The following is a 16,378-nucleotide window of genomic DNA, read 5'->3' on the forward strand; positions in this document are numbered from 1 at the left end:
TAGAAATAAAAATAAATGTCTATATGGAAATTGTTAGAAAGCACTGGAAAATCCATTTGATTCTTCTGAATCAAATTTGACTCAGAACTAGGACCTAACACCTAACAGACATGCACCTCCATCATATTCATGGCTGCATTATCCAAAATAAGATATTTTTCATTTGAACGAGTTTTCTTAAAATATTTATAGAAAGATTAGTTAATCATCGACATATTTGATGAGACAGATATTTTTCCAATTGCAGAGAAACATAAAAAGGCACAGACTTTGGCACAGAAGGCACAGAAGTTGTAAATAAGTCTAAAGCTTAGTCTACAACTGAACATCACCACTATGCAAAGCTCCTACTGCCATAACTCTCAGCAAACACCACCACTCTCCAGATGTTTCTGAAACAGTTTTGCTTGCAGACAATGGAGAGAAATGATTTGGTTTGTTAACATGAACAAAAATGTTCACGCACGTGTAATTAGTATGAAGTCAGAGACAACCATTGCCACCCTCTGAACTTTCCATAATCCCACCCCCCTCCCCTCCACTAAACCTCTTTCCATAGTCTCAAATTAAACAGACTAGCTGTAAAACAGCAGGGTGTCAAATTAAGGCACGCTTTATTTTCAGAGGTCTCCACACTTTGTGGCTGACTTCCTGGCAGGAAGAGTTCCATTTCAGTGCAGAGCCCCATCAGCAGGGAGCTCACAGAATTAAGTGCCAGTTGATATTACTTTGTTTTGCATTTGCCACCCATGAGAATATTGTTCAAAGATCTAGTTATAAAGTCAGCATGGTATCATCCTTCTGACTAGACTGCCAAGCCACAGGGTGTGCTCTCACTGCACAAAACTCACCTTAAATGGTGGTGTTTTTTTAAGTCCTAGTGTGCTGGTGAAGCAACAGGATACCTTTTTTCTTCAGAAAAGTCTTGCTTCTGTAGCTAAATTATGTTCCCTTACTTTTGAACATCTGCAGCAGTGTACATTCGGGGAGATGAAACTGACCTGTTCCCCTCTCAGACCCCCAAAATTCACATTTAAGTTACAATATCCTCTCTCCTCCCTGAACAGAAAAAAAATTATACATTAATCATACTTTCAGCCTAGTTTTAAATTCTAAAGGCTAATATTTTTAGCTGTAGTGGACATGTTTGCTATTAAATTGCCATTAACACCACAGCCTGGATTCCTGACCAAATTCAAGTAATTTTCATTTGATAAGAGAAATTTTCCCAGTAAGAGTCTGCATCATCTGAAAAGCCTACAAAACAACCACTAATGATAGTGTGCATATATATGTATATAAGCATATATCACCAAAAATAAGGCGGGGGGGAGAAGGGGAGGAAAGAGGTGGAATTCCTTTTTTTCCCCCAGCACTTTACTGATGGTAAGACTTACATTTTAGTAAGATGACCTTAGGAAAGTTCATCTCCTTCTCTTCCAGTATGGCAAACTATTTCTAAGAGGGCTTTTGTGCTTTTTTTAACCCTACCTTCTACGTTTCCCTCTATCCGAAGTCTGCAAGTCATGCTGACGAGTGTATTGTCCTGAGAAATAATGCATCATGTAAATCCACACCAAAACATCATGGCTTTACTACACCTATCCACTTCTACCTGTCTATACACCTTCTCAGTTGAATATTTAGCACGCATGCCAACTTCCTTACATATACTTCTTATTTTTGTTCAAAACCCCAAAACTCACTCACTTTCCAAAAAACTGCAATGTAGTATAGAATAAAAAACAACAGTTCTTTCACACTTACCTTCTCAGTCTCATAGCCTGCTTTTATTAAGTACTTCAAAGTAAAGTTGCTGAAAATTACATAGGGCATTTTCCAAATGGGTCATAAGTAGGTCTACAGAAAGTGATTTTTTATTAGGAAGCCATTTCTATTGCTTTCGTGATTATTTATATCTAATATGCACAAACACGTATCCCATTTAATACAAGTATGACAAAGATCATATACTGTTCTGTTTTCCACATGCTAAATGTAACACATCATAGATTTTACTCACCTTAAAATTCCACATCATATATTCTGTCTCTAAATTGGGGAGTGAGGAAACCTTTAAAGCATCTCCTAGACTAAGAATTATGGAAAGATATAAGGAGATAAAGCCAAAGCAGTATCTTGTGCATTTTAACTACTGTGACCACTACTTGTCGGGATACAACTAAAAAGCGCTTATTGCATCAAGTCAAAAATATGCCACTTACTATTCATACAGTATTGGCAAATCATTCCCAATACATTCTAATCTTTTTCCATACTCAAAGCAACAGATTAGTTTAAATTATACACTTCTTTGATTTCTATTACTAAGCAAACTGTCAATATACACCCACTTCACAGACTTATGAAAGAAACCATTCCCTCTATTAGTTTATTTTAAAAAAAAAAAAACTTGGCAGTGATGGACACAGAGGTTTTAGAGTCCTGTAAGCCATACTAAGAGCTAACAAAACATATTATTCCTGAAGCCAGCAACTACAACTAAGAATAAAGACAGAGCTTGAACATATCTTAAGTGTAGCAAACTAATGTGGGATCCACGAAGTGCAAAGCTTAGTGATTATTATGAAAAAGTCCTTTTATGAAATTCCTATTTAAACAGGTTAGAATGGCTCTTCAAGCAATTTCATTGAATCAGATAGGTTAAATATTGCAGGCAATTATAAGCAATGCATGTTTCAAACAATTAAGAAAGCAATGGGAAATCGAAGTAGGAGTGAACTTCCAAGAGGAAAAAATGCATTAACCCTTTTTTCTCCTGCGGATTCTAAATCTATGCAGCACTTACATCAGAAAAAAAATATCCATAGTTAATTCCAAATGTAATTTCAACATACTCCAGTTCAAAGGAAAGGATTTCCAGCCGTTTCTATTTATTTAAATCTTATCAAAATTGCACTTCAGACAGTTATCTACCAAGCTGGCATCCAGTTTCAAACATTTAAAACATATAACACAGTTCAATGAAGCAAGCAGCAAAATATCTTTAGCATACGTAATCCTTTTGTAATTATTCCAAGTACCCTGCTCAATGATATATACCAACTATGAAAGTTCAGCACCCAAAGTGAGATTCTCAGAGATGTAGGAAATTTGTTCAGAATGATTTTATGAGAACTCAGGAAAGAAAGAAGCCATACTGTGTTTACAAATACGCAGATACACAAAGCATAACAGAGAATCCAAGGGATCTAGGCAGATTGCTATTTTAACTTTGTTTTGCTAAAAGAAAACTTACTGACAGGACAGTATCTAAAATCCAAGCACCAAAGGACTATGCTTAAGGGAGTCTAGATTCCACAGCTAAAGCTGTGACTGACCATTCACCACACAGCTCTCTGTGTCGATATCAAGTACCTTGTAATGCAGAAGAATGCAGAAACCCTCAGCTTTATCCCCAACACCTTACAGAGAAGAACAGAATGTCTTCATAAATCATAACCAAAGGTGGAAAGTATAACTGAGGACAAAGCAGATGAATCACAATGTTGATTTTACACACTGAAAGAGTTTAATTTCTTTCTAAACTGGAATCTTCCACATTGCCAGGTGAATGCCCTTAAGCTTTTGGACTACCAACTTCTTTGGGAGTTTCTGTTCAAATTTTTCCTCTGACTGACTATTCTGCTTGATGATAACAACAACTATTACTTGAAATATTAATTAAAGTGCAAGTCTTTTCTATGAGAGGACAGCACTGATAGCATGGTCACTGGCTATTCTGTGGGATCCATCTTCCACTCTACCTAGCTTTGATCAGTCTCTATCCTGGAAAACCAAGTGATTGGAGATAAAAATACACACTGAAAGGGGTAAATAACAAGAAGAGTTTTTCTGAAAAGGAAATAGTTTCCAATATAAAATCACTTGACTGAAAATATCCTGAAGTAGACTGTACATAAAGCTCACCAGACATTTCCTAATACCTTCCGTACAACAGCATTATAAAGATAGAATAAGAATCTTCCATTTTGTATGCCAGTTACACTGGCCGTGCAATATTTGTTACAAAATTGCATTAGGAAGGTTCCTACTTCGACCTGCGTAACAACTAATAACATGCTTTATAATACGCCTAACTCAACTTGGTATGAAGTAGATCTAAGGCAGCTTCAGAATCTAGATAAACAATAGCAGAATAAGATGACTCAGGGGTCTGTCTTGGGACTGGTACTTTTTAATATCTTCATCAATGACATAGACAATGGGATCGAGTGCACCCTCAGCAAGTTTGCAGATGACACCAAGCTGATTGGTGCAGTCAATACAACAGAAGGAAGGGAAGCCATTTAGAGGGACCTGGACAAGCTTGAGAAATAGGCCCATATGAACCTAATGATGTCCAGCAAGTCAAAGCACAAGGTGCTGCAACTAGGTCAGGGCAATCCCAGACACGAGGGCAGACTGGGAGAAGAACTCATTGAGAGCAGCCCTGCAGAGAAGGACTCGTGGGTTCTGGTGGACAAATGCTCGACATGAGCCAGCAGTGTGTGCTTGCAGCCCAGAAGGCCAACTGCATCCTGGGCTGCCTTACCAGAGGAGTAGCCAGCAGGGAAGAGGGAAGTGATTGTGCTCGTCTGCTCTGCCCTTGGTAGGCTGGAGTGCTGTGTCCAAGTCTGGGGCCCCCAGCACAAGAAGGATGTGGAGCTGTTCAAGTGGGTCCAGAGGAGGGCCACAAGGATGATGAGAGGGCTGGAGCACCTCTCCTATGAAGAAAGGCTGAGAGAGCTGGGGCTGTTCAGCCTGGAGAAGAGAAGACTCTCTCTGGGGAGACCTTATGGAAGCCTTTCAGTATTTAAAGGGGGCTTATAAAAAACGATGGAGAACAACTTTTTGCTCGGTCAGATAATGACAGGGCAAGGGGAAATGGTTTTCAACTAAAAGAGGGGAGATTTAGATTAGAAGTTAGGACGAAATTCTTCACTCATCTGAGGCACTGGAACAGGTTGCCCAGAGAAGCTGTGGATGCCCCATCCCTGGAGGGTGTTCAAGGCCAGGTTATATGAGGCCCTGGGCAACCTGATCTAGTGGGTGGCATCCCTGTCCATGGCAGGGGGTTGGAACTGGCTCATCTTTAATGTCCCTTCCAACCCAAACCATTCTGTGATTCTATGATACGATTCTATCACTTTGAATACTCTTGCTTCCTTCCACAGCTAGCTCATCTCTACAGAAGGCTAGGCTAGCAGATATTGTTTAAATGTTCAAATTCTTCAGAATAACACAAGCTAATAAACATACAACATGTTTACCCACAACGCACCTGTGGGAAATGAATATTTTTGTGCACCTCAGAGCACTACTCTCATACTAAACTGGAAACACTGAATACTTCACATCTTTGCAAAGAAAATTAACAAAAGGCAAACACCTATGGACACAACTCACAGAGCACCTTCTCCTGAACTTATCCATTTAGACTTTTGGAAGTCCTTTTTTCTACTTTTTATTTGTCACGGCGTTAATCCTTTCTATTTGCCTAATAAAGTTATGTTTCTAAGTATTTTATCACAAAATCAATTTATTACTCAAGGTTAGGGTTTGTTTGTTTTTACACAAATATAGCTGCATTCATCATTCATTCTTACCAGAATTATACTATCCAGACTGTAATCTTTAATAAGAAAAAGACACAAAGATAAAGCCATGCTGCTTCAAAGAACTAGATTAACTGCTATAGATTCTAAGTGGCCTTAAAGTGAAATTAAAATGTATTAAAATCAATATAAGGTCATTTGGCTGCAAAATTTCCTACAAAATCTGCCTTCTGTACCAAAATAAATACATTTTTCAGATCATGAGTCTAAAGGATTATTAGATCCCTTTAAACTAATTTTCAGCTATTAGAACACAAAGTAATTAGATGGAAAAATATCATCTTGATTAAAATGTCATCACCTAAATGGTGGGTCACAAACATTCAAACAGCATTTATTCTCTTAATAACTAAACCAATATATTGTTAGAGTTTTGGTGCTTCTGTTGATTTCAGCTGCCACGGTATCATACCGATATAGCCCGTTAGATAACCTCTACCCAATTCAGCTAAAACTTCACAGTGATCTCTATGACTATCCATCACATGGAATTGCACTCAGAAGTAAATTACGAACCAGTGCAGATCACAGTGCATCACCACAATACGTTCTCTCTGGACGTAACAAAAACCTAAAACCAGACATCTACATCAGCTAAAGTCTCCAAATAATTCAGAGGCTTACCAATTTTTAGTACACTGCAGAAATCCATTCCTGAGGTAATGAAATTGGATCATTGATACAAAGCTTAATTCCAAGTACAGAATACCCAGGAAAGCCTTAAGATCATGTGAAATTTTACAAACATCCAAGTACCAGGGTGAAGGAGGGGGATGGTGTGCAACAAGTGTGATGAAAATCAAAATCTTAACTACCATTATATCATGCTTCCTTGGGGGAAACACAAAATCCTATTGTTTGTTCACAGGTACATGATTGTGTGGCACATGTTGATATTGTTTAAATAATTATAATTCCTTCTTCTGCTTTAATGCTACTGATCAGTTTCTTTTCCTATTTTCTGCCTTATGTTAAGGCACACAGCCTTGAATCATGCTTTCCTCTTCAAAAAATATAATAATAATCCCCAAAACTATCAGCACAGCACATGACATATTCAACTGTAATCATCTTTCGTTGAACCATATGAACAGATGCTATACTTGCACACAAACTTCTGGAGCATCAGAGTTTATGCTTCCCTCTTACATCTCCTCAATGAAAGATGTACTTTATCAAGGCCTAATATAAATCTAGCAGCTCAGTTATGTGGTTGTATTGCAATACACCACATACATATTTCCAGAAGATAAAATACCTAGAGATTAAATGTATTAAAGCATTGGTCTTGGTTTTCTAAATCCCATCACCTGTTAAGGATGTGTCCTTAACCCCTTTGAAACAACAGAGGCCAGAAGAGGGAGGAACCACACAGCTTTTCTACACTGAACCAGCAAGTAGGGTGTGTCTGTGTGTGTGTGGGAGGGTTGCTGTTATCATAAAACATTATGCAGTTTTTGTTAATTTTTATTTGCCAAACTTCTATAAAGGTTGGGTGGCTTTCCACCTATTTTAGAAAATTTTACAATAGCAGAACAGTACTGGAGCCAGTTAGTGGAAGATTATGGGCTAGAAAATTTAGATGCAGTAGTAAAAAGCTCTCAAGTAAAATATGTATCCAACAAGAACCTAGTTAGTTCTCTTAAATATATTTCAGTGACAATTCAGTTGATTTACTACAGAAAAAAGGATGAAGAATTTTTCAAGAGCCGAAAATTCTATAAATTCAAAGGCATCAGGGAAAAAAACCAAACTTCCTTCACCTATTTTCGTACCTTTTCACCTTGGATCTACAATAATAGGATGAACATTTCATGTATGTGAGTAATGGAGAATTATTTTTTTTTTAGAAACTCCATGAGAGTATGGAAGAAAACAGTTTTTCCCATTTCAGTTAAGTATTTCAAGGAAAAAGCTGACAAATGAAAGGATGCACAGTAGGAAATTTACTTTATGGATAAACACACACTCATTCACATGTGCCCCTTTGAGTTTTAGGGCATTGAGCAAGAGTCATTTTAGATGAAAATGCTTTTTTCAAGGATGATATCACAGTTTCCCCGTGCAGAAACCTTGTCTCACAATAGCAGGTGAGCATCTTTAACATCCTGACGTCACTTATTTAAAAGGGATAGTAGACACAGGTCTTCACTCTTTTGGCTGGTTTAATTACCTCAACAGAATGCCAGGCCAGACTAGATGGTGCTTCTAGGTTCACTGTACTGTATGCATTTCTGATAAATGGGAAAAGAATAGATGACCTGGCAGAAGGCTCAGACAATAACATGTGATTTACAGGACATGAGTGCAGCTACTATAAGATTTATCTGACAGCCCTCTCCGATAGTGGACTGTTGAGTATCCGATGGAATGATTTCTAGTCTGGAAAGTCTGCTACTGAGTAGCCATACACATTATTTATTTATTAGATGTTTTGGGTTGAAACCATTTTTAAATGATGCACTTCACAATGCTCAGCCATAAATTTAGTTTTAAACCCTAGAAGGGAGGTAGTGTTATTGGAATGTGTGTCAGACTGAATTAGGATGAGCAACACAACGCGTTTATAAAGTGGCCTTGAATGCAACGTCGATTCTTTCAAAAATGATATTAATGTCAAATAAGCAGGAACACTTTGCAGTAATATTAAATGAAGGATTTCTTTATGTTTTGATAGATTTATATAAATGTAAGTATACACACAGACACATGTCTCAAAATGTAGTGTGTCTATCAAAACAACACAACTTTTTTTTGTCTTAGAAAAAGCCTTTTGTCTGTATTTCAAACCACCTGTTTCTCCTTTTACTTTGTGTAAACCATAAAACAATGAGTCAAAATATAAACACAAAACCAAAACACGGAAGCAGTACACTTTTTCCAAATGCTTGCATACACAAAATTTAAACAAGAAAGGGTCTGAGCAGGGTGTAACAATTTCATAGAACTCTCATCATCTTGATTTTTTTCATCACTTCACCTGCGAGTTTCATTTTTTCATTTTTATGGGGAAAAAATTACTTGTGAGATTTTATTATTTTATTTTGCACTTCTGAGAAAGAAGAAAATATTCCAGTCATAAATCTAAATCAACATCTTTTAGAAAAACAAACCAAGTGCTTACTACACATATACAATGTTTAAAACTAATTTTCAGAAAGAGGTTAACAAAAACACCAAAGTTATTAATCAGAGCAGTCTTTCAATTTCACAATATGATGGCTGACAAATTTGTGAAGTTTTAAATCAAATTTGCAGATACTTACTTTGGAACTATGGCACATTATTTATGTGATTAAAAACTAGTTTTTGACCTGATCTTTTGATCTTTGGCACTTCATCCTCTCCATCTCCTCTTGAAAATTAATTAAAATTTTAGCAAAAGGATATCACTTCACTTCCCACCCTATCTTTGGCCAAAAGAGAAAAAAAAAAAAGAAAAAGAAAAAAAATCAATCAAGCTCAACCCCATCTCCTCCCAGTATCTGTAAAATGTCATCTTGAAATTCAATTTCATATCTCTCAGGCTTTCATGTAGCAAAAGACAGTTCACTTCTTAACAAAATAAATCACTTCTGTGATTGCCATCCTGACCTCTTTGAATTAGGAAAATTCAAAGTGAAAAATGTAATTATCACCCCAGAACAATCTGTATACATCTGGAGCTAATTTCAGATTCATTTCTCACGTCATTTTTCATATTGCGCCAAAAATTACAGCTGCTATGCAACTCTAAAAAGACTTCCAGGTCTTTGTGACTTTATTGGTTTATTTCTACTATTTCACAAAGAACAACCTCAAGTCTCTAAAACTAGCACTGCTAAGCAATCACTATATCCTCAATTTGATTAGATTAGTATTAAGTGGCACTGTGACACGTATGACAAATAGATGCATTAGAGCACGTCATTTATTCCTTATCCTTTCCACTTCCCAAAACCAAACAAGTGACATACAGTACAGAGCAAAACATGATTTTTAAAAGATTAGATTACCCTACCAAAAAAAAAAGAAAAAGTCAACCACTAATTATTGAAACAAGCAGCAAGCATACCAAAACCTAATTTTTAAAATGCTAACACCAAGCTGTCAGACACATATTTAGTACTCAGATTAGTTTTACTCTAGCACATTAATAAATTAATATTAAAACTTGCATATGAATTTCCTGGTAGCAAGGATTCTTTTTTTGGCTTATATCAGCAGCAAATTCATATTCTAGAAGTTGTGAACAATGTCCACTTGACAATATGTAAAATAACTAAATTCCAGAAGTTCCAGGAGGAATATTAAATTCCTTTCAGAGTAAAACTACTTTTTTTCTGTGGAAGATGGAAAACTAGATAAGCAAAGTTCTACATACGTTCATTAGTAATAAGCTCACTGGAAAACATAACTACTCTTCACTAGTTCATTGTAAAAATCTATTAGGTGTAATCTCCAGAAGTAATTGTTCTTATTGCATTTTATTGACAATGCAGACTATTGATTTTTCACACCTTCTATGATTCTTTCATTTGTATTCATGAAATGTCTATCAGCACACTCTAAATAAATTTGGCAATATAGGCACTAAAACGAATAAATCGATGTGAAGAAACATTAATTTTGCATTATCCTTATTCGTCAGGCAAGCAAACCATAAGGGTTGTAAATGAAGGTCAAAGGTTTTGAAATGGGTCAGAACCCTTGACCTCTAGACCAATACCATTCCCATTAAAAAAGGCTATTTTAAAGTTTTAAGTAGGGGAATTTACTACCAGAAAGGTATCATTTTTAAGGCACCAAAAGAAAGGCTCAATAAAAACATTCTTCCATTTAATTACAAAAAAAAGAAAAAAAAGAAAGAAATAACCCAAAAGAAAACCCAATTAATTCCTTCATCACAATTTTAAGAAAGTTCCTCAGGGTGTTTATTTTCTATGCACAAGTAGAGGCGATTTTCAGGTTCTTAAGTATCTAAAACCACTTTGCTTTTAGGAACGTAGGAAGCCCCAAACAGCTGACAACCAGGACTGTTTTCTTATATTTTTCTCAAATTCTTATTACCTGTCATATCAATTAAGAATGACACGGTTTCAAAAGTATTTATCACTCATTTCATAACCTCGACACAAAAGGAAAAATTCTACTCATCCCAGAGGATTCAACATGCCAAGACACAGAAATCAATCTGGTTCTATACCCTTAATATTTTATTGATCCTATTTTATCTTACAAAAATGACAGCATAGAATTATGTCGGCATACCGACATCGAGGTTATGTAAACGCTCAACAGTAAGGTAACATAAAACCCTTAGTGTCTTCTCTTTCCTACCCAATAGTCACAATTAGTATCAGAAAACTTTTTTAGGAAGTCAATAAGGCCTTGCATGCAACCTTTTTTAAATAATTACACAGTCTTAAAATTTCAACTGCAATTCCCATTGTGCTCAAAGACTGCAATTCAAACACTATGTAAATCTCACCTGAGAGCAAAGAAGCATCACTAGCTCCACAACTGAACTGCTAGATTTCATACACACGAGACCTAGAAAAAGAAAAAAATATTAGACATAAACACATGCTTATATAGCATCATTTGTTAACACAAAATATTGCAAAGTACAATAGATTAGAAGCGTCTCAACAAGCAAAGAAGGATGAAATTCACAAACCACTTACAGTTTAATTTTTTTAATTTATCAGCACAAAATAAAACTATGTGAGGAAGATTGTAAATTCGAAGCTTTGCATCTAAAGATGCAACTAATTGTAATACATTAGCTACAATATTCAGAGTTTCATAAATGTTTTTATTTCAAAATGACCAGAAGTGTGCTTAACATATGTTATATTAATCCAGTGTATCTACATTTTGCTATTTCTTGAAGGATTGGGTCATTATATATGCAGAGAAGGGAAATGGCTTTATGACCTTTGCTTTCTCCATTGCGCATTCTCCTTTCAGCCCCCAGCTATCAATCAAGTTTCCATTTTGTTTCATGGCAGCAGACATCCCAAACACTCTTATTAGTACTTTGACCTTTAACCCCACACTAAACCTTAGCAGAAGCGCAAGCAGTAACATATTATATATTCTCAACTGTTTATAAATGAATTTGACTTATTATTATTTGTATTTGCATGTTGTTTTGTTTTGAGATTGTCTATGACTTTTCTTTTGGCCCCCAAAATGGTTTGGTGTGTTTATTTTTGTCTACTCAGTTCAAATTCTCCCAATCATTTTTTTGCTGTGTTTTTTTTGATCATCCTAACTACAATACATTCATCTCTCTGTATATATATATAATCTACATTACAGTCAAAATACTTTGAAACCAGGTTATGTTTATCTTAAGACAGAGAAAATGCAACTAAATAGGATACAAAAACTGCAATTTTCAAACTAAAAATGGGTGGTAAAAACAGTTTTGTATGATGCAACAATTAAGAGAAATCTGAAGAATTGGTGTTTGCTACTAAAAGCGCATTGTTGCAATAAACATGACTTTTTAAATTAAGGATATTAACATCTGCTTTACAGGACTGAGACTAGTTTCTAAAAAGACAAAAAACCACCAGTAGAAAGAAAACTCCATTATCCCAAACTCAATCATTTAAAATCAACACCAGGAAGAGCCACAATTGTTGCGGTACACTTGAATCTTCATTGTCTCAGAAGTGGCAGAGGATTCTTCTCAATGTATTCTTCTTACCTGCATTACTGCCTTTCAGTGAGAAACCAAAAAGAAAGAAGCAGATTCACATGCAAAAGATGCACCATAACATCCTCTGCAGAGAGTTCCCAACAGACCCACTATTACAGCATCCCAGTCAAAATGCAAGGTCATTGTATACTGAACTTTCTACACTCTACAGTTAATTCTGTGTTGAAGTGTTGACTTTAACAGCAAGTTTTCTTTTTAATGCTCACATTATTTCAGACATCAGCTTCTGTGAGACAATTCCCTGGAAGAGTCAGAAAACTAAGAAAGACATAACAGCAGTTGGTCCAACATAATGAGATATAGGAAACTATCAGATGAGATGTAGGCAAAGAGGTAGCAGGCAGATGGATGGCAAAGATGAGGAGACAATGACCTCTGGCAGAGGAGTAAAGACAGAGGTAAGAAGATGCAGCAATATCCTGTGGACAGCACTGCATGGGAAGGCAGGAAGAAAGCTTCCAGGGCAAAGCCAGCATTAAAAATAGACATTGTGTATCTCCGAGATAAAATAAAACCAAAAAAAGTCACTTTTTTTTCAATGGAAACTTACTTGTACCTTCTATCAGCAACTCCTGCCCATGACTACCCAAAAGAGTCCGAGAAAGAAAGGGAGCAAAATCCACAAAAATCTCTCTCAGAAGCGGGGCAGCTTTTTCCAAAGCATGTTCAAGCCTGTCTGTAATACTAGTAGAAAGATACATATGATTAGCAAAAAAAAAAAAAAAAAAAGGTAGCTGCAGAAATTCCATAGAAAGGAACATCGGTTTTTGCAACCTTGAATTGGTATAGATGTATAAGAAGTTACCTCATATTTGAAGCAGAATCTCCTGGCACTGAAGAAACTGTAGGGACAGATGGCAATTTCGAATTAGATGATCCCCTTCCTAAAAGAGGGCGTAATAAACAAATAAATTATATAGGAAAACATGGCAGAGTTTAGACAACTGGACAAGAAACTAAAGCCTCAGGCTCAAACTTCGAGAAGCCATTGTTTTAAAATACACGCGTGAGTAAGTATACCTTTGCACTTCTCTGTACCTCAAACTTCGTGTGTCAGAAGATCCCTATTTAGTTACATTCATATTTACCAGATATGCCACAGCAAGCTTTTTAAATTTTGCTCTAGCACAAATAGAAACTAATTCAAGGAAGCCCTGCAGATTGTTTTTTGAAGGACCTCAGATTAAACTGCAGTGATCCCTCCTGTCTTTATCAGCCATGAGTCTGCCAGAATAAATATAAGAACACTTACAACCCTAAGCAGGTAACGCACATAATGTCTTACATACCTAATACTCCCTTAAAGTACTAATGTATACTGCTACTACTAACATAATTTACGTACTAATATAAAGCCAACAGTAACATTTATAACATCGTTCGGTTACCAGAAGAGCTCATCCAATTTTAAGTAACAGCAAAGCCGTAACTTTTCACCTAAAATTGTAACACACTTGTTTAAAAATGAGGCAGAACACAAAATCATTGAGCTTCTTTCAAGAGTCTAGTTTAAGTTTTTGCCACACCAGGATTCGGAGAAGACAGCTATGACAACATTCTCCATTGCACTGCCAGCATCATTAGCACAATGGCAGTGGTATAACCTCATTTACGTGTTATTAACTTGGGCACATCAATTATTCAAAGGCTGATAGAAAAGCCTGTCATTTATGTATCCTATGCTTAAAAAAAATACAATTTTGTTATGTCACATTGACAGTACACGGCAGGATAGGAATCTGTAAATACTAAGTTCTTCTGTTCAGTATATAAAGAGAAGCACAAACTTCATACTGCAGTATGGATTGGTATTAGCAATGATGGAGAGGGGGTAAGCAAGACAGCCAGAGATTTCACAGATATTTGCTGACAGGATAGGAATGGTGAAACTCACAAATCTTGCATTGCATTCCAAACTATAGAAAGGAATGAATCTTAGCAGACAGATTTCTGTGCATTTCCCAGGAGCACGACTGCTTCTAGTCCATCTGCAATCCTATCTCTTCCCAACTTAAGGCCCTGTCCTATTCTCTTTCCTCTCACCTCGCCAGTTTCAGATTCCCGTGCTGCTGGAGTGGGGTGGCGGGGGGAAGCATGAAAGAAAAGAGTTCAATCATTTCAGTTCTCACATCTAGCTTAGCAAAGACCTGACCCTTCTCAGAACTACAACTACAGAAAAAAAAATCCTGATCACCCCACCTCCAGTGGCATGAACTCGGCTAAATGCAACCTTTCTGAAATATGTTATTAAGATCCTGAAAATGTCTACCAAAATGTGTCAATCGCTACAATCAAGTCTTTCTGCTTGACTGAAGTGGAAGAAATTTGTAAAAGGTTGGCAAAGGACACATCCTTAATATTGTGGTTATTTCTCCTGCCAAATTTCAGACTTCTGCTCCAAAGCAGTGGCAGACAGTTTGCCCCCAAGAATGTATTTTTTCAGTGTGGGGGAAGATGTTTTTCTCTAATCTTGTTACAAAGGCAACACAGAAACTAGAAAATTCAACCAATACATCAAAATGCTGAAGTTCTTTTTTTATTTCTTTTTCTTTCTTCATAGGTAGGAGATATCTTTGCGAATGTCATTTGCTTACCTGTTTCCTAAATTCACCGTGAAGCTCTTATTTTGACATTTGTATGGGATTAAGGGGTCAGAAAGAAATTCGGGTGGGCCATACAGAATGAGGGACCAAAAAAGTAGGGAACAAAGCAATGGCTGAAAGTAAGGTAGAATTTTAGTTTCTGTGCATTCTTTCCAAAATAGTTCATATAATCAAGACAAAACAAAGATTTATTTCTGAAAATTTCAAGGGGGATAGCTAGATTCTGCAAGTATTATTCAATCTTAACTTTTAAACTACTGCTGATAACTAGCATTCATAGATAGAATGCCTTAAAGAAAAAAAAAAAAAACAGGTTTCACCAAGTCAAATCACCAAAAAGCACTTTTGGTATTCCCAAAGGAAAAGCATTCAAACAATGTACTGAAAATTAGAACAGTCTGCTTTACAGAAAAGGAAAACAAAGGCCACAGAAAGGGACAAGCCACATGATTCAGTGGTTCAAAAGACTCAAGTTGTTTGTGGGATACTGCACATCCACTGACATTGATTTTCTGACACACACACTTCCGTAACCTAAATATGCACAACACCTTTTCCCCACTGCCTGTTGGATTGAGACTTGAAAACAATTCATCTTAATGATAACTTTTATATTTAAATAACTTTAACTGTAATTCACAGCTTTCTCCCTAATGCCCAGCATCTCTGCTCTCACTAAAAAAGTACCTCTAATTTGAAAAGACTGTGAAGTCCACATGTCCAATAATTGACTTATGCCAATATACTGCCCATATGTTGAAAGCTGCACACTGATTTGGGAAATTCAACAAAATACAAAACTGACATTGTAGCCAAAGCCTCCAAAATAAGAAAGTCACCATGCAGACTATTTTGTTATCTAATGCGTCCATGCTTTTTATTACACATAAGATCTGTGACCAGTAATGCACTGGGTACATCAAGGTCATCAAAAGTATATACAACTAAAATCCCACCACACCAAATGCACAGAGGAAACTAGGATCATTTTATCATTATAATTAAATCATTATATCATAAATATCATTATAAATAAATGAGGCTTTAGTAGCATAGCACAATGTCAGGAGTCAGTTACAGTATTTAGGCCACAAGCAAAATAATTGAAGGAAAAATTAGAAAAAGAATCAAGGAAAACACCTGCTAGGACAATGAAATGCCATAATAGCTATCATGAGGCTAATAAACAGACATGCACTCAGTCAGAGGTAATTTTTTTTCAAACACACAATAGCACTGGCAAAAATGGTGACAGGTAAAGGAAGTCTCTGACAACACAGAGAAAGCATTACTTTTCCTTCTAGAAATCAAAACAAATTGTGCGTAACAGAGAAAGATTAATTATAAGTGTGTAAGTGGAAAACTCTAGTAGTTTTAAGTTAAAATCAACTATAAAATACAGACATAAAAAAGCACTGATAATTTGATTTTGACAAAAGCATAAG

The 16,378-nt window shown here is 36.2% G+C and overlaps 1 protein-coding gene across 4 annotated transcripts in view; it reads right to left on the minus strand.

Annotated features, from left to right (window-relative positions):
- LRBA (LPS responsive beige-like anchor protein) overlaps positions 1-16,378 on the minus strand; it is a 397,410-nt gene that overhangs the window by 281,140 nt on the left and 99,892 nt on the right. For 2 of the 4 annotated variants that reach the window (XM_066996728.1, XM_066996726.1), the window contains exons 32-34: positions 13,136-13,214; positions 12,881-13,014; positions 11,089-11,150 (exon numbers count right to left, since the gene is read on the minus strand). In XM_066996728.1, the coding sequence (XP_066852829.1) occupies positions 11,089-11,150; positions 12,881-13,014; positions 13,136-13,214 (275 nt within the window). Of the gene's footprint in view, positions 1-8,884; positions 8,992-11,088; positions 11,151-12,880; positions 13,015-13,135; positions 13,215-16,378 lie in introns of those variants that run through there. The other 2 variants (XM_066996727.1, XM_066996729.1) reach the window with 2 other exon arrangements.

This window comes from Anser cygnoides, chromosome 4, assembly GCF_040182565.1.
Source record: "Anser cygnoides isolate HZ-2024a breed goose chromosome 4, Taihu_goose_T2T_genome, whole genome shotgun sequence".
NCBI lineage: Eukaryota > Metazoa > Chordata > Aves > Anseriformes > Anatidae > Anser > Anser cygnoides.